The 25,421-nt window shown below is 39.3% G+C and overlaps 1 protein-coding gene across 1 annotated transcript in view; it reads right to left on the bottom strand.

The window, feature by feature from the left end:
• Window positions 1-25,421, bottom strand: part of MAST4 (microtubule associated serine/threonine kinase family member 4) — an 808,407-nt gene that overhangs the window by 556,706 nt on the left and 226,280 nt on the right. The window contains exon 2 of the mRNA XM_069096541.1: window positions 923-1,076. Coding sequence (XP_068952642.1) covers window positions 923-1,076 — 154 coding nt within the window. The remainder of the gene's footprint in view (window positions 1-922; window positions 1,077-25,421) is intronic.

Below are 25,421 nucleotides of genomic sequence, written 5' to 3'. Positions count from 1 at the left end.
GCCGTGTAACCTTGAGCAAGTTACTTAACCCCGATTGCTTTAAAAAAAAAAAAAAAAGGAATTAATTGCTTACTATGTACCAGGAAAGAGAATAGTAAGCTCCTGCCCTGAAGAAGCTTACATGCTAATGTAAAGAGAAAGGAAACTTATCTTTCTGCCTATTTTCTTACAGCAGCACCAAATTCCTTCCAGTTAGTCTTCGTGATGCTGTAATTATTACTCTAAGTGGCTTAGTAGATGCATGTAAATATGTTCTCTCTTCCTTGATGTTCAACACATAAAAGGGATCTGAAGAAGCAAGGGTAGGAGGGTGGGTCAGATGGAGGGGCAGAAGAAGGCAGTTGAGGAATGAAGGCAAAGCTCAGGGAATGAAGAATTGGCCGATCTTTCCCAAAATGGAGGTTCCAAGAACTCACAAATAGGAAAATGGGGCTATGGAGGCACTGAAGGAAGACAGCTGAGGCATGGTGGTGAAGAGTAGAGAATTTAGTCTGAGGCAGAATTCAAACTCAGGTCTTCTATATGTTCCTTATTTTGTTTTATTTTATTTTATTCTTTGCTGTTTTTGTTTAGGCAAATCTCATCTGCCAGTCTACTTAGGAACCAGTTCATTTTCAAATGGGTCAATTTTCATAGCTAGGCCTGAGTTAAGTAAGAATCAAGCTGACCGAGCATACAAAGTGGCCTTGGAGTCAAGAACTGAGGTTGAATCCCACTTCTGACCACTGAGATGAGCTGTCTGACCCTAATTGTCATGACCTCACATGGCTCCTTGGGAATTCCTTGAGTCACAGGCTGGTTGAGATTATAGCAATGGAAAGAGGAGCTTGGGTGAAACGGGCTACTCTGGACTCTTCAAAGGAAAAGCTATAGCAGTACTGAACACCGGAACATCCTGGCAACCCACCATCCCAGCACTCACCAGTCAATGCTCCCCCAAGGCTCCCTCGCCTCAGTTGTTTCCCATCTTCACTCAGCTGTCTTTTAAATTTAAGTGATTTTCCAGGGACAGCAGATACATCAGGGTTGCTGCATTTTCGAAATGGCATGGGCGGAGGGGACAATATGTGATCAAGCTGCAAAGACAAAAAACAAGTGTCACTTTCTGAGGGATCACATTCCCTCCGAGCCCAGAAGGCAAGACTAATGAGCTATTTGCTTCCTATTTCCTTTTCCTCTCTCCCCATCCCATTTTGTCTTGAACTTGATTGGTTAGTTCTGGGAATTGCAGAGATCCAAGGTGGTGTTTTTCATCTGCAAGACTCTCTGCCTAGTAGCAAAATGAGCTTGTGGACAATTAACATACATCTTCAGTTATTCACAAGAGGGAAAGTTACTTGTATATCGATTCTTGGATACGTGCAGGTATTTTCAAAGTGCCACCAACATACAGATCCATCTGTCACTACACAGTACTTTAAAGGAAATCTGTTACAAGGGAAAAGAAACAATATGGTCTTTTGTTTTTGGTTTCCAATAGACAAAATCACTTGAAGAGAGATCATATTATAAGAATAAAAAAATGTTGGACTTGGAATAAGGATACATCTGGGTTTGGATCTTTTTGCCCACATTTATTAACTGCAGGACTGCGCAAGTCAATTAACCTAAGCCTCTGATTCCTCTGCTATTAAAAACGTCGTTTGTTTGTTTGTTTTTAAATAAAATTCCTCCTGCCACACCATTATGACATTTGTAAGCAAAGACTTAGCTCCTAGATCTGGGTTCAAATCCTGCCTCAGAAGACCCTTAACTTTTTTTTCCCTCAGTTTCCTCATCTGTAAAATGAGAAGTTGAACTCAACTAAAAAGTCTCTAAGACCGCTTCCAGATCCAAATATAAGATTCTATGATTTTATTAATGAATGGAAAACTGATAAAGAACTCTCCTTAGAGTAAATAAGATATAGGTCCAAGTGTGAAGTTTTTGAACTTGAACAAATCATTTAATCTCTCAGTGTTCTAGGCAGCTTGCTAAGGCTATCTATAAACTGCAAAATAATTGATCTGTATAGATTAACAGGTAATGAGGCAGCTAGATGGTACAGTGGATAGGGTGCTGGGCCTAGAGTCAGGAAGTCTCCTTTTCCCAGAGTTCAAATCCAGCCTCAGACACTTACTAGCTGTATGACCTTGGGCAAGTCATTTAACCCTGTTTGAATCTGTTTCCTCATCTATAAAATGAGTCTTACAGATGAAAAACACTACCTTGGATCTCTGCAATTCCCAGAATTAACCAGAAATAGAAGGAAATGGCTAACCACTCCAGTATCTTTGCCAAGAAAATCCCAAAATGAGGTTATGAAGAATTTGAAATGACTGAACCAACTGAATAATACTGGTTAATGGACTTTTTTCATTACAGAGTTCCATACCCTGATGAAATCACAGGTATAGACAAAAATAATTTTTAAAATATCTGCCCAGCTTTTAGGAGAAAAACTTCCATGACTGAACAAAAGCATATTATTTTTACTTACATATTTAGGAGAAACACACTTTCAGATACACAAATGCCCAGGCAGATATAAAAAAAGGCATACCCACATCCATATCCTCAATATTTACCCAAATTCTGATTCTGCTGGGTAAAGTGATGTGCTTACTTTACATAAAAGCATTTACTACATAAGACATAAAAGTTCATGCTAGATCAAAGTACTTGAGGATTCCAAAACTGGAATTTCTTTTTTCCAATTTGCCTTCTCTGTCACAAATAGATAAAGAGGGAAACTCTTGTGGCCACAAGGTGGCAATGTGCCACTGACATTCTTCAAAGCACCTTGGGCACATTCTAGTCCAGAAGGCCTCAAAGGCACTGGGATTCAGATACTGAAGGTGGCAAACATCCACCCAAGTTGAGGTTCAGCTCTCCTTACAGCATTTCTTCTTAATTCTATGCGACAGCTGCACAAAATGCAAATGTTTATTGTATAAGGTTCACCAACTCCTGCATTTATTTTTCACCATAAGTTAAATTCTTCTACTTGTAATATTATATTTAATTACTGTGGAGAAGATTGCTATATTAGAGATTAGCAGGGTAGAAAAACAAAACAGGCTGAGGGAAGGTAATTCTTAAGACAGTAGTGATGTGATTTCCTTACATAGCCTTTCTGGGCATTTCTCTTTTCTACCAATTCAGGAAGGGTATAAAATGGGGGAGACAGGAAATTGTGAAAAAGAAATTGTGTTTTGCTATATGATTGTAGAACCATGAGCCAGGATTTTTAATCATAGTCAACCCCTCTAAAGGATAAGGGAAATGATCATTTACATCCAAGAAAATGGAGAGGAAGCATATAGCTCTGGAGGAAAATATTTAAAAGAACAGAGCCAAGCCCCTGGATCCCATTCCAACCTAACCATCAGATCACACTCCCACCAGGCCTCTCTCTAAATAGGCCATTTTTCTAAATTTTCCCTTGCTTGTCAGTGGCTCTCACATTTTTCTTGCAATTAGTCACAGCATCTCTAAATGGTCCACTTCAGCCCCACCATTTATTTTTCATTTTCTATACTGAATTGAATGCTCATGATCTCTTTAAAAACATTTCATCACACCCAGGAGCTTATGTAAGACATCAAGCATGCCACTTTGGGCCCTCCACTTTAAATGATATCCATTTAATGTTTTTCCACTTTTTCCATATCCCAAAGTCACCATAACACATGGGGACAATGTACATAGCTCAGCATTGGAGCATGGAGGCTAGGCTGCCTTCAAAGTTATCAATCACAGGACACTCAGAAGCCCACTTCTAAGCTCCTCTAGCCCACCAGCTCCCATTGAGGCTTCGAAAACTCCCAACAGGCTTTGGGGGTTCTGAAAATCTCCTGGATGGAAGGGACCGCATCACAAATTTCTTTATTTTCCATTTGCCTGACATGTCAAACACCTAGCAGCTTCTGAAAACACTTTTGTTGAAGTGAAAACTGCTCCTGAGAAATTTGCTCCTTTGTTCCCTCAGCCCTGGTTCAGTGAAAAGAGATCTGGAGTTAAGACCTGGGCTCAGAGATACTTCACTTACCCACAGAGGTGTGTACAATATATTTCATTAGTGCATGTACCCAAAGCTTTTTTTTTTTTTTAAATGTGAACCTTTCTGGAATAGTACTCAATCAAACAATGTATTATTTTCCAGCATTTAGCACCATGCCTGGCACACAGTGTACTTGGAAAACCCTTCTTAGCTTGCTGGCTTTTACTGGTCAAGCTAAAGGAACTAAAATTTAACCGTTTAAAAAATTACCTAAAGTTTTTTTTGTTTGTTTTTTAAATAAGGCATAAAATGCAATTGGAGGGGTAGGGGAGGGAAACATTAAGGTGTGCCTTGGCAACATGCTATATAACAGGGATGGGAAATCTGAGGCCTCAAGGCCACAGGCTCCCCATCTCTGTACCCTTTAAACATGTATCTGTTTACCCATGCAACCTTAGGAAGTTTCAGTCCTTACTCTCTCAGATAAGACATTCTTAACCTTTTTTTTTTTTTGTATTTCGGATCCCTCTGGCATTTTGGCGAAGCCTATGTATAGCCCTTCTCAGAATGGTGGGGGCTTTTTTTACTTTTTTTTTTGGAGGGGGGAGGGTAATGCAATTGGGGTTAAATGACTTGCCCAAGGTCACATGGCTAGTTTTTGTGTTAAGTGTCTGAGGCCAGATTTGAACTCAGTTCCTCCTAACTCCATGGCCCGTGCTCTACTCACTGTGCCATCTAGCCACCCCCAGAATGTTTTTAAATGTAGAAAGAAAATATATAGGAATGACAAAGAAAATCAATAATGCTGAAAGACACTTATCAAATTAAAAAAAATAAGTCCATGGACCCTAAATTAAGAACCCATGGACTAGGTGGTCTCAAAAGTTCTTTCTGTGTTCTAAATCTATGATCCTATGCAATATTCCATCCCTGGGTATGGAAACTCCTTCCTCTATTTCAAAATAAAAGGTCTTGGGGAATATATGAAAAGAGAATAAACTTTCCTGATGGCTGTTTAACTGTCTGAAACACACTGTGTTGCCCTTAAAAGGGAAGAGTTTTTCAATATCCTTATGAAAACTTTAGGAGGAAAAGAAAATTCTAAAATTCTTAGATCTGCAGAATTTCTCCTTGGTTCACAAATTTTGACCTGCGTTTCCTAAATATATCACCTCTACTAATTTTCCTCAATTTTCCAAATAACTAGGGTTAAGAAAAGACAAGAATTTGTCTGTTCTAAATATACTCAAGGTTGTCCCCACAACAAAGCCCCGTGAAATCCTAACAAAAAAAAGATTTTTGTCCTATGCCTTTATACATACACATCAGTTTCTTTCAATCTCCCTTCACACAGGCCCACCAATCAACAAACATGAAGCTGCCTATTAGCTAAACTCCGAAGATTGTAACGAAAAAAGGAAAACCACCCTATCCTCAGGAAGCTTACATTATAATGGGGAAAACCCTTGTACAAGACACATACGCATTCTTGCCTGGAGAGCAGCAAATGTTACCAACAAGCTTGAACCTCCTTTGCTGTGGAAAAGTAGCATTTCCAGTGTAGGTAAGGCCAAGCCCTCTACTGAGTATCACAAATAGGAAGATGCTTGCTATAAAGAGGAAAGGATGCCAGCCCTGAAGTTGGAAGACCTGGGTTTGATTCCCAACTCTGTCAAGGGAAAATGTCATTTCGTTGAGGTGACCCTCAGTTTTCTCACCTGTAATATGGGAATAATGGGGCGGCTAGATGGTGCCATAGTGCATAGAACTCTAGGCCTATAGTCAGGAAGACCCTTCTTCCTATATTCAAATCTGGCCTCAAACACTTACTAGTTGTGTGACCCTGGGCAAGTCACTTTACTTTTTTGCTTCAGTTTCCTCATCTGTGAAATGAGTTGGAGAAGGAAATGGCAAACCACTCCAGGGTCTTTGCCAAGAAAATTAGACACAAATGAACAATACAGGAATAATAAGACTTGCTCTGTCTCACAGGGTTGTCGAAAGGGTCACATGAAAATTTGTTGTCAAGCGCTTGGCAAAGCTGCACCTGTCATATCAATGTCAATTCTTACTCTGGTACCAAAGTGATAAACTAGAAAAAGAGGAAAATGGAATATTTCAAATAAGATAATCTTTAAAGAAAACACTTTAGTTCACTTTTAAAAATCAATGTGATTCGAAGAGTCATCCATCCCTATTTTATTTTCTAGATTTACATGCCTATAGTTTTCAACAACAAAAGTAAAAGCTGAAGTGATATTTTATAATCTACAGGCTCCCCCATCTTAAAATTCAAGAAAAGATGCAGAGGGACAAGAATTGAAGTCTACATCTTTTTCTTATTCCCTGTAGCACAGGACATTGTTCAGTACCAGTGATGAAACAGAAAGAACATTCAATTTGAAGTCTAAAGATCTGGGTTCAAATCTTGGTTCTATTACTTGCTGCCAGTGAAAGCCTGCAGAGTCACTTAAGCTGTTTGCAATATGATAATCCTATGCCCTACATAATGTCTGTTACTTGAAGGAGAGAAAGCTGTTGGTTTTTATTTGTATCTAATACTACAGTGCCTGGCATACAGTAAGTGCTTAATAAATGTTTGATGTTCCAGTGATTGGCTGATGAGTAGTACATACTTAATAAATGCTTGTCTGATTGGACACTGGAAAAAAAAAACAAGAAAAGAAAAAGGAAGGAAGAAGGGAAGAAGAGAAAAAGACAGGGAATTCTGGCACACGGAACAGATCTACCCTATTTCTCCAATTCTCTCACTTTCTCATTTTTTTCCTCACAGCTACCCAATGAAACTACAGTATTTTTCTTATTTTAATCAAAGATGATATATTTAAAATCAGAAAAATAGTTCATCATGAAAGACAATGAACAGAAAGAATCTGACTTTCCTGACAACAGCCTGGAAATGAGAAGGACAAGCAGTCAGGAGATCCTGAGTTCTAGTCTGGACACTGCTAGTCATGTGATTTTAGGGAATTCTGTTAGCCTTTCTATTCTTCAATTTCCTCATGCATAAATTGAGAGAACTAATCTAAAAAATCTCTAAGGTGTCTCTCTGAACTAAAATTCTGCAATTCTATGAAAAATGTTAATATTTTACATCAAAGTTTACTAATTTATACCCTGAGAACCCTAGTAAAGGAGAAATCAAAGATGTTTAATCTGTGCAAATTACCACTGAAGCTACCAGTAAGTCCAGCCGAAAGAAAATCTACTATTGTGTAAGTCTATTGAACTATAAGAAAAAAGTGCCCCAGTGAATTAAAGCCCTTCATTAATTCAGCTAAATTCTACTGGAAACAAAAAGCAATACAGCCTTAATTTTCAAAAAAGTCACCATTAATGGTTGACAGCTAACTGGAAAATATGGTAAGAGATAGAAACAGTCGATGTTGGGCGGCGGGGGGGGGGGGGTGCTGTGGGAAGACGGGTGGACTAACATAATGCTAGTGAGCAGCTAGGTGATACAGTGGGTAGAGTGATGGCCCTGGAATCAAGAAGACCAGAGTTCATCTCTGGCCTCATACACTTACTAGTTGTGTGACCCTGGGCAAGTCATTGCCTCAGTTGTCTCATCTATAAAATGGGGAAATTAATAGTGCTTACCTCGCAGAGTTGTTGTGAGAATCAAATGAGATAATAATTATAAAGTGCTTAGTACAATGCTAAGGAAATAATACTATATAAATGTGTGGTGGTGGTGCTGGTGAGGGAGGAGGAGGAGGAGGAAGAGGAGGAGGAAATAAATGGCACGGTGGATAGAGTGGCAGACCTGAAGCCTGGAAAACTCAATTTCATGAGCTCCAGTCCAGTTCTAAGATACTAGCAGTATGACCCTTTTTGCCTCAGTTTCCTTATCTGTCAAATGAGCTGCAGAAGGAAATGGCAAACCACTCCAGTATCTTGGCCAAGAAAACCCCAAACAGAGTCATGAAGAGTCAGACATGATTAATATGACTCAACAACAATTTCTATAATTTAAATTAATATATTATAATTTAATTGTGTAATATGTTATACATTTAATTAACATATTATCAAATCCTACCATGAACACAGAGGACCTAACGCCTCTGATACTTACTACTCATGTCTCCTTGGGCAAATCACTTCCTCAGCTTCCTCATCTGTAAAATGAAGGATCAAACTAGAAGGTATTTGGGGTCCCTTCCAGCTCTATAATCCTAAATCATAAAATACCACTCCCTTTTTTTAACCACTCCTGGTTATCTTTAATGATGAAAGTCAACACACTGTTGTTGGTCTTCTTACCGGTTACCACATTACCTACTTTGTGTATAGAAACATTGCTCCTAAAGAAATAAATGCCCCCCTGGTACACTTTCATCTAATGATGTATTTTTGCAACTAGCAATGTTAGACGGTGGAGGCTGCACAATTTTGAGGACACTGACGGGCTGGCTGACTCTATAAGAATGTAAAAGAAGGAAGGGGGGCATTGAAGGCTTGCTGAAAAAAACTCAGACCTTATTACCCTATCCCTTCCCCCCACAAAAAAAAGTAGGCACTGGGAGAGCATTAATACACCTACATGCCAGCTTTACCGGTGTTACAAAAATGTTATAAGAATAACCAATACGAGGCCATGCATGGTGATGAATGTGTGTAAACCCCCCTACTGGGAAGCCTAAGGCTGGCAGATTGCTTGAGCTCAGGAGTTCTGAGTTGCAGAAGGATAAATTCATAAGTTGCTAAACTAAATCCAATTGCAATACAGTGTTCCCAGAGAGCAGGAAGCTGTCTAAGGAGGGGCAAACCAACTCAGTTCAGAAATGGAGCAGGTTAGCAGTGGGGATCAGATTCATGAGTGAGGGACGTACTTGGAGTCTGGGAGACAAGGAGACCCTGTATCCAAAAAGGAAATAATAAATATTCTATACATATGCATTACAGGCATCATGTATTACATTATAACTGGAAAAGTATTTTATAAATAATTCCCTACAAGAGACATTTTTATGGTCTCACAATTGATGGTAAGGTAGAGAGAAGGCAAGAGCCCATTATGCTTATGGTTTGTTGACTAGAAAACGAGTCTTTAAATTCAATAAAGCAAACAGCTCCCTCCAATGCCCTGAAACCAGGTGTGTACCATGAATATGTCAAAATCATGCAAGATTCCTTGAAAGATACAGAACATTTGGGGGGCGGAGCCAAGATGGCGGAGTAGAAGCACAACCTCTCCCCGGCTCCAGCTTCCACCTTCCCCAATCCATGTAAAAAGGGGACTCTAAACAAACTTTGGAGCTGCAGAAACCACAAAATGACACAGAGAAGCTAACCTCCTGCTGAGGACACCCTGGTAGGCGGCACAGCGCTCTGGAAGGTGAGCCCAGATCCACATACAGGCTTTAGGCCCAAGGAGGGCCTGACCAGCCGCCGACTAGAGGGACTCCAGATCAGCAGCAGCTGTGACCGTTTCCAGGTTTATCAACACATAGATGCGAAGGACAAAGTGAGAGGTCAGTGCACTCTGGACGTTGGGATTCAGTAAGTGGGAGTGCGTGGCTTTTGCCCCCAGGGCGAGAAACAGCTAAGACACCTGCACAGCCAGCCAGCACCACGTAGCAGCTTCAGCTCCTGGCCTGCAGAGTGTAGGGGGACCAAGCACCAGTCTGAGGGGTAATCACTCTTGCTTTAACCTGCTTGGATCTGGATTGCAGTAAAGGGTGGAGGTCCTGGGGTGTGTGTCCAGCTTGCCAGAGTGTGTGGATACCAAAGAGAGGGCACCCATCTAATACCTCCGGCAGCTGAGAAAACCCCAGCATTTGGGACGAAAGCTCCCCTGTCTGGTGGCAGAGTCCTACTGTGGCAAAAAGCCCAGGGGTCAAGAGACTGAATGGCGACATGACCAGGCAAAGGAAACAAAGCAGACAGAAGATTTCAACATTAAACTCCTATTTTGGGGACAAAAAGGAGCAAAGCATGGAACAGGAGGAAAACAGTGAAGTCAGAACTCCTGCACCAAAAGCTTCAAAGGAAAATACAAGCTGGTTACAGGACACAGAGGACCTTAAGACGCAGATAAGAGAAGTGGAGGAAAATTGGGAAGAGAAATGAGAACGATGCAAGAAAATTATGAAATGAGAGTCAACAGCCTGACTGAGGAAAATAATACCTTAAAAAACAGACTTACTCAAATGGCAAAAGAGGATCAAAAAGGCAATGAGGAGAAGAATGCTTTAAAAAGTCAAATTTGCCAGATGGAAAAAGAATCTCAAAAGCTCAATGAGGAGAATCATGGCTTCAGAATTAGATTGGAGCAAATGGAAGCTAATGACTTTATGAGGAATCAAGATGCTGTTAAACAGATCCAAACAAATGAAAGAATAGAAGACAATGTGAAATATCTCATGGGAAAAACCACTGACCTGAAAAACAGATTCAGGAGAGATCATTTAAAAATTATTGGACTATCTGAAAGCCAGGATCAAAGTAAGAACCTAGAAATCATCCTCCAGGAATTCTCAAAGAAAACTGCCCTGATGTTTTAGTACAGAGGGCAAAATAGAGATTGAAAGAATGCACCGATCACCTCCTAAAAAAGATCCCAAAAAGAAAACTCCTAGGAATATTATAGCCAGGTTCCAGAATTCCCAGATTAAGGAGAGAATATGAAGAAGCAGCCAGGAAGAAACAATTTGAATATTGTGGAAACACAATCAGGATAACCCAACATCTGGCAGCTTCTACACTGAGGTATCGAAGGGCTTGGAATATGATATTCCGGAGTCAAAGGAGCTGGGATTAAAACTAAGAGTCACCTACCCAGCAAAACTGAGTATCATGTTTCAGGGGAAAATATGATCATTCAGTGGAATAGAGAACGTTCAAGCATTCTTGATGAAAAAACCAGAGTTGAATAGAAAATTTGACATTCAGATACAAGAAGCATGAGAAGGTAAACAGGGAAAAGAAATCATAAGGAACTTATCAAAGTTGAACTATTAACATTCCTACATGGAAAAACAATAATTGTAACTTTATGAAACTTTTCTCAGTAGTTGAAGGGAATAGAAATATATATATATATATGTCTATATATGAGGGTATATGGGCATATGAATACATATGTGAATGTGTGTATATATGTTTACAGGTATACATAGATAGAGGGCAGAGGACCAATTTAACAGGAAGGGATGATACTTAAAAGGTGAAATTAAGAGGTGAGTGAGGAGTATAATGAGAGGAGATGGGGAGAGACAGATTGGGGTAAACTATCTCATAACAGAAGAAGCAAGGGAATAGGTTACAATGGAGGGGAAGAATAGGAAGGCAAAAGGGAATGGGTCAACCTTATTCCCATTGAATTTGGCTTGAGGAGGGAATGAAATACACACTAAATACGGTACCTCACCCTCCAGGAGAATAGGGGGGAAGGGGATGAGAGGAGGGATGATGGAAGGGAGGGAATGCTGGGCAGGGGGGAGGGAAGTTGGAAGCACCCACTTCTGAAAAGGGACAGGACCAAAGTAGAGAATAGAACAAGTGGGAGGTGGGATAGGAGGGAGGGAAATATAGTCAGTCTTTTACAATATATCTACTATGTTATTGTTTTGCATTAGCCACACATGTACAACCTATACTGAACTGCTTGTCTTCCCAGTAAGGGTGGGTGACAAGGAAGGAAGGGAATGAATCAGGAATTCAAAGTTTTAAAATCAAATGTTCAAATATATATATATATACATATATATATATATATGTATATGTGTGTATAAATATATGTATATATATACTATTATTAATACTATTTTACATGTAATTGGGAAATAAGATATACAGGCACTGAGGCATAGAGATCCACTGGAAAAGTCAAAAGGGGTATGGGAGAAAATATGGGAGAGAGCAGATTGGAGGAGGGGATACCCTGTAGGACTGCTATTTTGGGGTGGTGGGTAGGGGAAAAACAGGGAGAAAATGTATAACTCAAAATCTGGCGGAAATGAATGATGTAAGTCAGAAGTTAATAAAGCATTTAAATTTTTTAAAAAGATACAGAATATTCAATGATCCTGTCATGATTAATATAAAGCAAAGCACAAAACAGAAAAATTCACTTGCTAAAGTTATCTGCCACAGTCAGGAATGCCCATCACAGAGTACAGACTAAAGAGGGATTTTACTATCTAAGGGTCCTTAAATTTTTCCTCATGGACCCCTTGAACAGTGTAGAAGTACCTGTAGATGACCCCTTATCAGAAGAATGTTTTTAAATGCATACAATAAATAATATAGGATTACAAAAAGAGACTAGTTGTATTGAGAAACACAGACTACCAATTAAAAATCTTTGATAGATGCTATATGGTTGAAAAGACAACCCATACAGCAGTTCTTCTGTATATATCAGATCTTAGGCAGACCACCCATGAACTACAATCTACTCAGAACTGAGAAGGAGATAGTGTCCTGGATTACCTTTTGGGAAATTACACAGGATATTTCACAATCCCAAACTTTTCCCTGAAGTAAAGGTTCAGCTTTTGGAGCAAGGAACATTCTTCTGGTGATACTGTATGGCTTCAAGTCATGAAAGACCACAGCCACCGGTAAGAACCACAGGTAAAAAGTTCCACAGTGAAAATACATGGAGAGTGTGTGATGGCCAAGTCATTGCTGGAATAAGAGATAAGTGAATGACAGTCCCTGGGTTCCATCAGTAAATCTGTAAATGTCAACAGAAGTAGAGGAGAAAAATCACAGCAGAAGGGGATCCAAGAATTGGGGGTGGAGGTAAAGAACAATAAAAGGGAGGGCAGATCAAGGGAAGCAGCAGTCAGAAGCAAAACAGACTTTTGAGGATGAACAGGAGAGAGAAAGAAAGAAAAAAAGAAAATGGGATGGAGGAAATGCACAGTTAGTAATCATAACTGTGAATGGGATATATTCACCCATAAAATAGAAGAGGAAGCAGAATAGATTAGAAACAAGAATCTAAAAACATGTCATTTACAAGAGACATGCTTAAAAATAGAAAAATGTACACAAAGTTAAAACACAGGGCTAGAGCAGAATCTTATATGCTTCAATGTAAGCAAGAAAGGCAAGAATAGCAATCATGATCTCAGACAAGGCAAAAACAAAAACAGGCCTAATTTAAAAAAGATAATCAGGGGCGGCTAGGTGGCACAGTGAATAGAGCACTGGCCCTGGAGTCAGGAGGGCCTGAGTTCAAATCCAGCCTCAGACACTTAACACAAAAAACTAGCCACATGACCTTGGGCAAGTCACTTAACCCCAATTGCTCTGCCCTCCCGCCTCCAAAAAAGCAAAATCAAAACAAACAAGAATAAAGAAGAAAAAAATATAATAAGGGAAACTATATTTTGCTTTAAAAAAAGTATAATGAAGTAATATCAAAAAATATTACATCAAGTTTTTCTTATAAAGGCCTCATTTCTTAAATATATAGGAAATGGAATCAAATTTATAAAAATAAAAGCCATTCCCTAATTGATAAATGGTCAAAGGATATGAACAGGCAATTTTTATCAAAGATATCTATAATTATGTGGGAAAATGCTCCAAATCATTATAGATTAGAGAAATTAAAATAACTCTGAAGTACCACCTCACATCGATCAAAAATGACAAATGCTAGAGGGAATAAGGGAAAATAGGTACGATAATAAATTGTTAGTGGAGTTATAAACTATTCCAACCATTCTTAGAAATATACTAATAAAACTGGGCATACCCTTTGATCCAGCAATACCGCTATTACATCTATACTCCAAAGAGACCAAAGAAAAAGGACCTTTGTGTACAAAAATATTTATTGCAGCTGCCTTTATATTGACAAAGAATTAGAAATTGAAGGGATATGCATCAATTAGGGTATGGCTGAACAAACTGTGGCATAAGATTGTGATGGAGTACTACTGTAATATAATAAAATAGGAGGAGGGTGGTTTCAGGAAAACATGGAAAGACTTATATGAACTGATGCAAAGTGAAGTGAGAAGAACTATGTCCTGGTTTCTAGGAGATCATTATGCATAGTAACAGCAAAGTTATAATGATGATCAAGTGTGAAGGACATGCTAGTCTGATCAACGAAATAATCCAAGAGAATTCCAAAGGATTAATGATGAAAAAATGCAATTGATGAACTCTGAGTGCAATAAATTTTATCACTTTATTTTTTGTGTGATAAGGCTAATATAGAAATATGTTTTGCATGATTTTACATGTATAATTGATCTCATTTTGCTTCCTTTCATAGTGGGTGTGGGAAGGAGGGAGAAAATCTGGAACTCAATTTAAAAAGAAAAGAATGTTAAAAATAAATAATAGTTGTGTTTTTTTAAGAAAAAAAAATTAGAAGGATGCCAGCATTTCGAATGCTTCCCCTGCCCCCACTGCATAATTTATAGGAAGGCAGAAATAGGGGTCACCCAGGATAAGGTCGCAATCTGCATCAATAGAAAGAGTATACACTTCAAAGAACTCACAAAAACTAAAGTATCTAAGTGAGGTATGTCTGTACCTTTAAGAGGGAGAGCAGAATAAAAGTCAACTCTAACAAATAACTACCGAGATTCTGGAAACTTTTGAGTAAGCTTGACAACTCAGCAAAGTTAAATACAGCCCTAAGGTAACTCTGCAACAACAGGATGAGTGAAGTCATTCCATTGGCATTCTATCCAATCCAGTCAATCATCAACTAAGAGAAACAGCATTGTGTAATGGGCTCAGTTGTGTTTGATCTATTTTCTTCAGTCATGCTCATGCCCATAAGAAGGCAGATAGAAGAACATGCTTACAATTGTCCAAGAAAGGCTTCTAGGTCAATAAGCTATTGCAATCATCAAAGACACTTGAAACAGTAATTTAATGGTTTCTTCAGACTGCACCTCACACTTGTTGCAGATGTCTCCCTCTTATACAAATTTTGATTTTGTTTCCTGCTCCCTACTTTACAAGCCATGCTTGATCATATGTGGCAACCAGAGCCCCCTTACAGGGAGGTAGAAAAGGCAGTAGCCAATGTGATGGATTGAAAAGATTGGGGAAAAGCCCAAAAATATATGCCCAGAAGTTCTGCCACAAGGAATTTAAATTCTCCCCTGAGGTGAGCTTCTGCCATATCTTACCCAGAACCAGGTCTCCACCTCACTTCCCAAACACAGGCAACCAGTTCAAAATCATGCCTTGGAGTGAAGCACCTTCCTAACACCATCACCCTTCCAGTTCTCTTTTATGTGTTGTCTTCTCTCCTCACCCCAACCACCATTAGAAGCATAAACTCGTCAAGGGCAGAGATGCTCTTCCTTGCTTGTGTTTGTATAACCAGCACATGGTATATTGGCAGGCATACAGGAAGCGCTTAATAAATAAAAAGTACTTTGTCTATTTACTTTTCTGCGTATACATTAGTTCCTCCTAATAAACATAATGTTCTTGAAGCAGGAACTCCTCTTTGGTTCTTTCTTATTTATTTACTTATTTGTTTGCTCATTCATTCATTCATGTCTTTGTATTCTCAATAGCTATCAAGTAGGGGCTTAATACACACTTGTTGAATGGATTCCTCCTCTACTGTAAAATGGGATGCCTGGATACCATGAATGAATGGAAAAATAATATTCCTGCTAAGATCAAAATCATTACGTGGGGCAGACAGGTAGGAATGTCAAGCTGTTATCATCCAATAACATCTCAGCTTGAACACATTTTTCAAATTTGAATCTCCTAGCAGAGTCTAAGAGGGGTAGGACACTAGGAAACTCAATTTGAATGATGAGAGAAGTGTTGAGAAAGGTCAGTACTTGCTTAAAGGGCAGGTCCAGCTGAGACATCACCACATCCATCTCTCGGTTCTAGGCATTTTCTTTAGCTTCCTCCCTCCCCCTGCCTCAAATGCTCTCCCTCTTCTACTCTGCCAGCCCTGGCTTCCTTTAAGTCCCACCCAAAATCCCATCTTTTACTGGAATCCTTTTCCAATCCCTTTCAATTCTAATGCCTTCTCTTGGTCAATTTTTTCTTATTTATCCTGTATATAGCTTGCTTTCTATATGTTGGTTTGTATGTTGTTTCCCTCATTAGACTGTAAGCTTCTCAAGGGCAGGGACTGTCTTTTGCCTCTTTTTTGTAACCCCAGTTCTTACCACATCATAGGAACTTAATACATGTTGATAGATTGATCGATGGAAGTGGTAAGCAAAGATTAATTAGGGATGTGGGGAGAGGAGAGAACTATTAAGTGGAGTGCAGGGGAAAACAGTACAGTTTTTTCTTCAAGTTAGCTCTGATGCTCACAAGATAATCAATAATACAGTCCTAGGCAGAAGTCAGTCTATCAGCATGTTGGGGAAAAAAATGAAACCAGAATCATGATAAGGTTCTAGGAAACACTAATGGATTTGGAGTCAGAGGTCCTGGGTTCAAATATAGATTTTGCTACTTATCATCTGTGTAATCTTGGAAACCCTGGACACTTAACAGTACTTGCCTCAATTTACTCATCTGGAAAAGGAGCTGGAGAAGGAAATGGTGAACCATTCCAGTATTTCTGCCCAAGAGATTCCATATGGAGTCATGAAAGGTTGGACACAACTGAACAACAATACAAATATTGGAGAGGGCAACTAGATAGCACAGTGGATAGAGTGAAGTGCTTGGAGTCAAGACAACACATGACTTCATGAGTTCAAATCCAGCCTCAGACAATAGCTATGTGACCCTGGGCAAGTCACTTAGCCCTATTTGCCTCCGTTTCCTCACCTGTCAAATGAGTTGGAGAAGGAAATGGCAAACCACTCTGGTATCTTTGCCAAGAAAACCCCAACAGGACTCACAGAGTATTGGACACTACTGAAAACAACAATAAAATATAAAAGACGTTAATTATATTGAAATAAAGATTCTCTATTTCACACATCTAAATTCAAGGAGTCCTTGAGGTAGAAGCAGCCACCAATAAACATGAAGACCTAGGAGGAAGTAGGGACAGCTGTCAAAGACATACCTTTTCTGGGGTTTGAGGTGGCTCCTGCCCCTCCCCACCTCCAACCCCAATAAAGAACTTTTCAACCTCTGATGAGGCAGAGGGCTGCAAAACTGACAAAGCCTTCAAAAATAGCTCTGATCTGAAACCACAGGATGATGTTAATGGCATAGACATAACTCTCAGAGCTAATAAAGAAAAAAAAAACTCCTGTTGGCACTGCCTTCACATAGAGTGGAGTATGCCATCAACCTAGTTTGGTGTTAAAAATGGATATGTGGGGGGGGGGGGGGGGGAGGGGCAGCCAGGTGGCACAGTGAATAGAGCACCTGCCCTGGGGTCAGGAGGACCTGAGTTCAAATCCCTTTTCAAGCACTTAACACTTATCTGTGTGACTTTGGGCAAGTCATTTAATCCCGATTGCCCTGCCTTCTCCCCTCCAAAAAAAAAAAGACAGAAATGGATATATATCGTATTAATTTGTAATTTGTTAAAACAAAAAAGCAAGATTAATGGAATGTTCACTATATCAATGTGATTTCAAATATTAAGATCATATGGACATTTTGGAAAAGATTTTCTTTTCTATTCTTTAATAAATAAGAGTATGAAAGAGTATGCTAAGAGTATGAAAAAGCAAAAATGCTGAGAAACACACTGTGAAGGGGTTTTGTCTTCCTTTTAAAAAGTATTATTTTTTTATGTAAACTTATGGCAAAAAAAGGACTGAAAAGAACCTTCAGTTTTTATTCCCTTCAAAGTTACTGAAGCAGCAATTTCCTCCCCAAACTAAACACTTGACTTCAAACTGTAAAAGGGGGCATGAGGTTAACAATCAACTTTTTTTCTGAAGACATGACTTTCCCTCTCCTAAAGTCATGTGTGAACCTGAACAAAACCTCCCCTCCCCCTCTTCCTCCTTCACAGAGAAATAACTGAACATCTCACCTTCCCTTCAGTTCACAAAGCCTCAGCCCTCTAGTATCTCCCACAATTATGCCAACTCCCTACCATTAATTCATTTCTGCTGTATTTCCTCATCCACTCAGAAAGCTAGATCTCCAGTATTTTAAAGTTTGTGAACACCCAAAGGCCAAAGTTCATTAACTCAAAGGCATTAGCGAGGTGACAAGAGTGGATAGAATGCCAGACCCAAGGACTGGAAAATGTTGTACAGTTATGTCTAACTCTTAGTGATCCCAATTTGGGTTTTCTTGGCAAAGATACTGAAGTGGTTTACCATTTTCTCCTCCAGCTCATTTTATAGATGAGGAACTGAGACAAAACAGGGTTCAGTAATTTGCTAGTAAGCGCCTGAGGTCAGATTTGAATTCTGGAAGATGAGTCTTCCTCACTCCAGATCCAGCACTTTATCCACTGAACCACCAAGCTGCCAAGGCCTGGAGGACTTGAGTTCAAATCTTGCCTCTGGCATTTAGTAGGCGTGTGAATCTGGGCAAATCACTTAACCTCTCTCAATCTGTTTCCTCATCTTAGAAATGGGAGTAATAGTAGTATCTACCTCACAGGTAGGGGGAGTTGTAAGAATCAAATGAGATAACAAATCCAAAACACTATAAAAATGCTCTTCCTATTATAATTCTCCAATATCTTCTGCGTATATGATAGTGTACAGTTTCTTCCCTCCCTCTCTCTCCATCTCAAAATAATGGAATACTAATAAGGCATATTCCAGGAAATCATTGTTATCCATTTCCTGATATAAAAAAACCAGAGGTGTTAAAATGTATGTATTATCATGAAGGTGGGCAGAACTTTTGCTTATGATTCATGATGCTTTCCCAAAAAAGACACCAAAAGCAGATTGCCTTACATTGAAATAATACTATTTTACCTCAAAATATGTCATTTTCTGCCTTGGTATTTTCCTTAACTAATGCCATAATCAATATTTTAATTATTGCACAAAAGGGATCCCCCTGAGCACAGCATCACAGTACAGACTCACGCAAGAATTATCTAACTTTCCCAGCCAAGCATTTAAGGGATACAGCAGTACCAGACTTTGCTCAGTCAAGACAGTTATCCTAAAAGAGAAATGTACTAACCAGGGATGGTAATACCTTCAGGTAGCTAATGAGAATGCAGACAAGACAAAGCTGTTAGAGCCTACAGTTGTCAGGAGGGAAAAAAAAAATCTGTGTTGAATTTAAAGAAGCTTGTGCCTATGTTAACATACTGATTACTCCATTTTTCAGACGCTATTTAATGGAGGGTGTTTATAAGATCACTTAAAGTCCCCCAATCCCACTCCCTCAAGAGAGATGAGTTTTGGTGCTAAAAAGGTTTAGTGGTTATGAAATAGAGTGAGGCACTAGGAAAAAAAAGGGAAAATAGTTTATGCTTCTATGATAACATTTTTTAAAATTGCATCATATGTGGAATCTAAGAGGAAAGGGTTGGGGGAGAGAGAGCAGTTAAGTGCCGCTGCTAAGGGAGAAAGCAAACCCTGAGATTTCAAGAATGATTGATGAGGGTAAGAAGAGTGTTATAACTGGGGAGGAAAGGAAGGGGTTCTGCTTCCAGGTCATCAGTCTCTAAATTTTCCATACTGAGTCACATCCCTGACTGCCACATTCAAGCACCTGCAGGTCTTACCACCTTATTTAGGGATCAGGAAAGAGGCATATGGAAATGGTCCTATTTAGCAACTTAAATAAAACTATATCCTTATAAGCCAAATGAATTAGAAATTAAATTTCTCCTTTCCTTTCCACATATGGAAGAATAAATGCTTCAAGGTCAAGAAAAAAGTCAGGCAAGAAAGTAAAAATGGTTTAGGATCCTGAAAACTCACTTTCCTTGACAATCCTTGCAAAAAAGATATACCAAAATCACTCTACATTGAAAAGTATCTCAGCGGCCATCAGTGGGGTAGTGGGGAGAGAATAAACATCTATATGTCACCTATTATGTGCCAGACACTGTGATAACAACCCTGAGAGATAGGTGCTATTGTGATCTTCATTTTACAGATGAGGAAGCCAATGAAGATAGAGGTTTGAGTGACTTGTACAAGGTCACACAGCTAATGTCTTAGACTAGATTTTAACTCAGGTCTTCCTGACTCCAAGATCAATGTTCTATCCAGTTGTTGTTATTGTCCATCTTTCATTTCAAAGAAAAACAATGACATAACGGGTGACATATTGACCTTCAAGTGAACTGGATTTGAGTGAGGCAGAGTTGCACAAAGTTGTCCCCCCCCCCCAATCTCTCTTCCTGAGTCATTGAAGTCCAGTGGTGTAATGGGAATGTAAATTTTAAAGATCTTCCCTTCCTGTAGGCTAAAGTGCACCTGGAGCCTGGGGTGGAAGTCTTGTTTTTCAGTAGATACTTTTTGATTGGCCAGTGGGTCCAAAAGGTTGTTACATTCTCTGAGCCAGGAGAAGGCTATATAAGCCCTGATGTGTAGCTTTGTTTGGGGGCTCACTTTGAGAAGTGTTCTGTGATTTGATATGGATTCTGGGAAGCCATTGTCCTGAGCCCACCGGCTTTGAAAAAACCCAGATGTTGAAACCCAGATGTTGACTGGGTATGGATGTAATGGTTGGACAGTTTGAAATCTGTCTACTAGATCTGTTTCTGTCTTGATAATTCTGTCTGTGTACTTTGAAGTTCGGGGTGCTGACCTTTTCCCCTGAACAAGGTAAACTATATATGTCTGACTGATTAAAGTAAGCTTGTTAACCCATTTTGAGTTGCTTTCCATTATCAAAGCAGATCCAAGAACCTGTGTTGGCAGCAACTCTGAGGACGCTTGGGGTGCTTGCTGCTACAAATGGCAAGAAAAAGGTGATGACCAGGTGATGGTCAGGGATGAAGTAGGTAATGTTGACATCTTCAATGCCTGACCAAGCTCTAAGAGTTCCACCTCTCCAATATGCCACCAACTGCCTCTAGTCCAACTCATTCCTGAATAAGAATAATCTCTTGTACAATAAACTCACAGACTTCATCTTTAGTAACACAGTGGAAAGGTGCATTCTCAGAGAGCCCTACTCCCTCCTGTGAGAACCAGTTTCACTACTGAACATATCTAATTGTTTGGAAGGGGTTTTTAGTTTGGCTTGGTTTTAGGGTTGTTTTAAAATCAAAATCTGCTTCTCTATATAACAGAAGTGGAGTTGCCCAGTGGAAAGAGCTTTGTATTTGCCCTCAGATAATCTGGGTTAGGATCCTGTTTCCACCGAATTCCTGCCTTAGTGACCTTAGGCAAGCCAGCTGTAATGGGAATGTAAATTTTGAAGATCTTCCCTGCCCCTAGGCTAAAGTGCACCTGGAGCCTGGGGTGGAAGGCTTGTTTTTCAGTAGATACTTCTTGATTGGCCAGTGAGTCAACAAGGTTGTTACATTCTCTGAGCCAGGAGAATGCTATATAAGCCCTGATGTGTAGCTTTGTTTTGGGGCTCACTTTGAGAAGTGTTCTGTGATTTGATATGGATTCTGGGAAGCCGTTGTCCCGAGCCCACCGGCTTTGAAAAACCCAGATGTTGAAACCCAGATGTTGATTGGGTATGGATGTAATGGTTGGACAGTTTGGAAATCTGTCTACTTGATCTGTTTCTCTGACTTGATAATTCTGTCTGGATACTTTGAAGTTCGGGGTGCTGACCTCCTTCCCCTGAACTAGGTAAACGATATATGTTTGACTGATTAAAGTAAGCTTGTTAACCCATTTTGAGTTGCTTTCCTTTAACAAAGCAGATCCAAGAACCTGTGTTGGCAGCCACCCTGGGGACGCTTGGGGTGCTTGCTGCTACACCATCTCATGGTTCTAGGCTTTGTTTCCCAATGTGTAAAATGAGGGGGTTGGGGTATATGGCCGCTAAGTTTCCTTCTAACCCTAAAGCTTTGATTCTAAGAAAACTAGATAAACTGTATGTATATTTTTTCTGCTAAGATCCTAATAAAAAAGATTTCCTATATGGTGACTGCTGGGGAAATAGTTTTGACATATTCAGCGTCAAAAAATATTATGAAAAGCATAAGGAAAATGTTCTCATTCTTTATCATGGATGCATTCCTGAAGGGTTTGAGATTAACAATGAAATAGGGACCTCAGGGAAGCACGCACAAAACATGGATCTAGGGGAGTGTCTTATTTAGAAGCACTGAATGGGGAATTGATGAAAAGATTAACAATGAGATCATGAACAAGGAGGGCTAATAATGCAAGGGGGTGAGAGTGTTCTCATTAAAGACCATTCCCCAATTGAAGACCACGTTCCATGTAGGAATCGACAGCCTGATACCTTGTCCAGAACTCTGAGAGAAATAATTATTTCCCGCTCATATTAATAACCAAATATTAAAATTGGGGAGAACCCAGCTCTTTTCCCTGATTCCCCAAGTTTGAGTGACTTTGAGATTCCCCAAGGCTGGGCAATCTCGAACAGGATGCCACTCTCAGCCTCTCATTGGAGTGAGCTCACTTCTCTTTGTAGGGTCCACCTCTCATTGGGTGGGTAACAGTGGTTTCTTCAATGCCTAAGCAAGCAAGCTCTAAGTGTTCCACCTATCCAGTATGTTACCAGCTGCCTCTATTACAACTCATAGCAGAACAAGAATAATCTCTTAGCCAATCAGAGTTGACTGCTATCCTTGGGAACACCCCAGTTCCAAGGCCATAAAAGCCATGAACCTGATGCCATGATTGTCTTTGGCATTTGAGAATGCCACGGACCTCCTTTTATTAAAATGCTGGCATTATTAATAAAATGGCTAATTGTTCAGAAATTATGTCTCTAGAACATTTTTAAATGCCAAACCTTTGACTTCTCTTCCTTCCACAGGCCAGGAAGCTGCCATAAGAGGGAAGTGAGAAAGGGACTGTTACAGAAAGAGAAGAGAAAAGTAAATATAAAACATGTTTCCTACAATAACCTGTAAAACACATGTTCTTAGAGACACAATGTGAGTTAACAGATAGGGTTCAAGGTCATCCCCACAAATATCCACTGAATCCATTTTATTTATGGTGGTAGGGAAGTGGTGGAAAGGTTGGTACCAGATTAGTCGTAGGAATTTCATGGTGTGGAAACTCCTCCAAGTCAACAAGCATTTTTTAAACAGCTAGTATATGATAGGCATGGTGCAAAGAACTGGAGATACAGAGAAAGACAAAACCAGTCTCTGCCCTAAAGGAACTCATAAGACAGATCTGCAACTCTGTAATTTTAGGGAATGGCCTAAAGCAGAGATGTCAAATATGAGGGAGTCTCATGTGACCCACAACACTCCCTAATTGAGCCAGAACCAGATGAAAATGTAATTGGAAAATATTTAACAAAATAAATAAAAAATAATAAAACAGATAATATTAATATGTGGTTTTCAAAGTCAACATGTATGGTTTGTTATTGTTCAGTATTTTTCAGTCATGTCCAACTCTTGGTGACCCTGCTTGGAATTTTCTTGGCAAAAATACTATAGGAGTTTGCCATTTCCTTCCCCAGCTCATTTGACAGATGAAGAGAGGCCACAAACAGGAGTAAGTGACTTGCTCAAGGTCACAGAGCTAGTGTCTGAGGCCAGATGTGAATTCTGGGAGATGAGTCTTCTTGATTCCAGGTAAGGTGCTCTATCCACTGCACCACCTATGCTGATGTATGGTTTAGTGTTCCCCATTTCTATTTGAGTTTGATACCACTAATGTGGGGCACTGAAAGGTCAAATGATTTGCCCCTAGGCCCATACCCAGTATGCTTCAGAGGCTACATCTGAAACTGGATCTTCCCCATTGCAAGGCGAAGTCGGACTACCTCTCATTTAACCCCAAACTGAAGTATTGCTAGAGTTCAGTTATTTAAGGTCAAATGCTATTATAATTCAATCCCCTAAGTAGATTTTTATGGCCTGGGCTAGGCCCTTAAGGATCATTTATAATCTTGTTTCCATACAAAAAAATGTTTTATACATTCCAAACAAATGAACATACTAAGTGCTGAAATATAGCCTAGGAAATGCACCTGAGATTTCTTTGTTATAGGGAACTCCCATATGAAAAACTCTCCTTGCCAACATAGGTAGGTACCTTCTCTGGAATTTAGTCTTAGAGACTTGCCTACATGTGATTTATTCCAAAAGAATCTTTTCACGAGTATTTATAAAGGAGAATGGATGTCAAGGAAGCTGCCTGGGTTTCATGGCCATCCTCCTGAAAAGGGAGCCCTAGGAAGGAAAAGAGCTGGAAAAAAGGAAGCAGCTATTGTTAATCCACTTATTAGAGCAAAAGTAAGAAAACTGCAGAAAGCATAAATGACCTTTCAAGGGGTCACAGCCCAAGAGCTGAGAAACCATAGCCTGAGCTGATATTCAGAGCCAAACTCTCAAGGGTATCTTTAAATAATCCTCAGAATGCAATTGCCTGAAAAAGGGCAACCAGTTTCTATTGTGCTGGTCACACATTTAAATTAATTAAAATGCCAAAATTCAGAAGCTATATTCCATTCTGTCAGCAAATGTTATTCAATTTAAATTTCAGCAAACCATCCAAGTACTATATTTTCGGCAAAACACTTAACTGTCAATTGTCGACAAGATCTGGAATGTGCAATAATTCCCCATGAAAAGTTAATCCACCCAAAATGTATTGTTATTTTAAAATCACTTCTCCAGTCAGTTTTCTTCTGATGAAAAACATAGCAATGGCATGTATTTAAAGCAGAGAGATAGACAAGATAGTCCAACATTTTTTCATCTTTAATTTCATAATTAATTCTTTGTGCCGAAAACAAACTTCAATTAGAGATGCATTAAAATATCTCAGACGCTTATTCCCTCCTAGCATTATCTTATAAATCCTAAAATACATTACAAGATCAAACTACAATTTCATCCACCTAAAAAAGGGAGCTGTACCAGTTTGATCTATTAAAAGAATTGATTTTCTTTCCTCCCTTCAGAGGAAATATGTAAATTAGAACTTTGATATCACCATCTTACTTTTGTATGTCAATTGGACTTGAAAAAAGTCAATTCCTTTCCTTACTAAAAGGAAAAATAATTAAAATAAATATACAATCACAGAACAATATCATGGCCCCCAAGCAGAGGGCCATTGCCCAACAGGGACTCAAGAAAGCAGTTGACAGTAACTATGGACCCACCTTAAAAAATAAATCAACTAGTCCAATGACTAATGTTACAGCCCTGGTTAGAAATGTGGTATTTTATATTTGTGGTTGTTCAAGTGTGAATCAGATCTAAAAATGTAGTAAAGCATAAGAAATGCTGCTTGGAAAATATCACTGTGAACCTGTATCATGAACCTATTTTCCTGTCATTTCAATATTCTAGCTATTTCCCAGACCTTTATTACAAGGATTTGATCTGTCACTGGAATTGTTTACTCAACAGAAGTCTATATTATCCCAGATACCATCATCTCCAGATCACCTACATAATTAACAATGCTGACAGTGG

This window comes from Petaurus breviceps, unplaced genomic scaffold (assembly GCF_028583685.1).
Source record: "Petaurus breviceps papuanus isolate PSGF00001 unplaced genomic scaffold, PetGlider_PUasm1.0 229, whole genome shotgun sequence".
NCBI classification, from domain to species: Eukaryota; Metazoa; Chordata; class Mammalia; order Diprotodontia; family Petauridae; genus Petaurus; species Petaurus breviceps.
The sequence above is the reverse complement of the archived record's forward strand: the minus strand, read 5'-3'. Positions and strand labels throughout refer to the sequence as shown.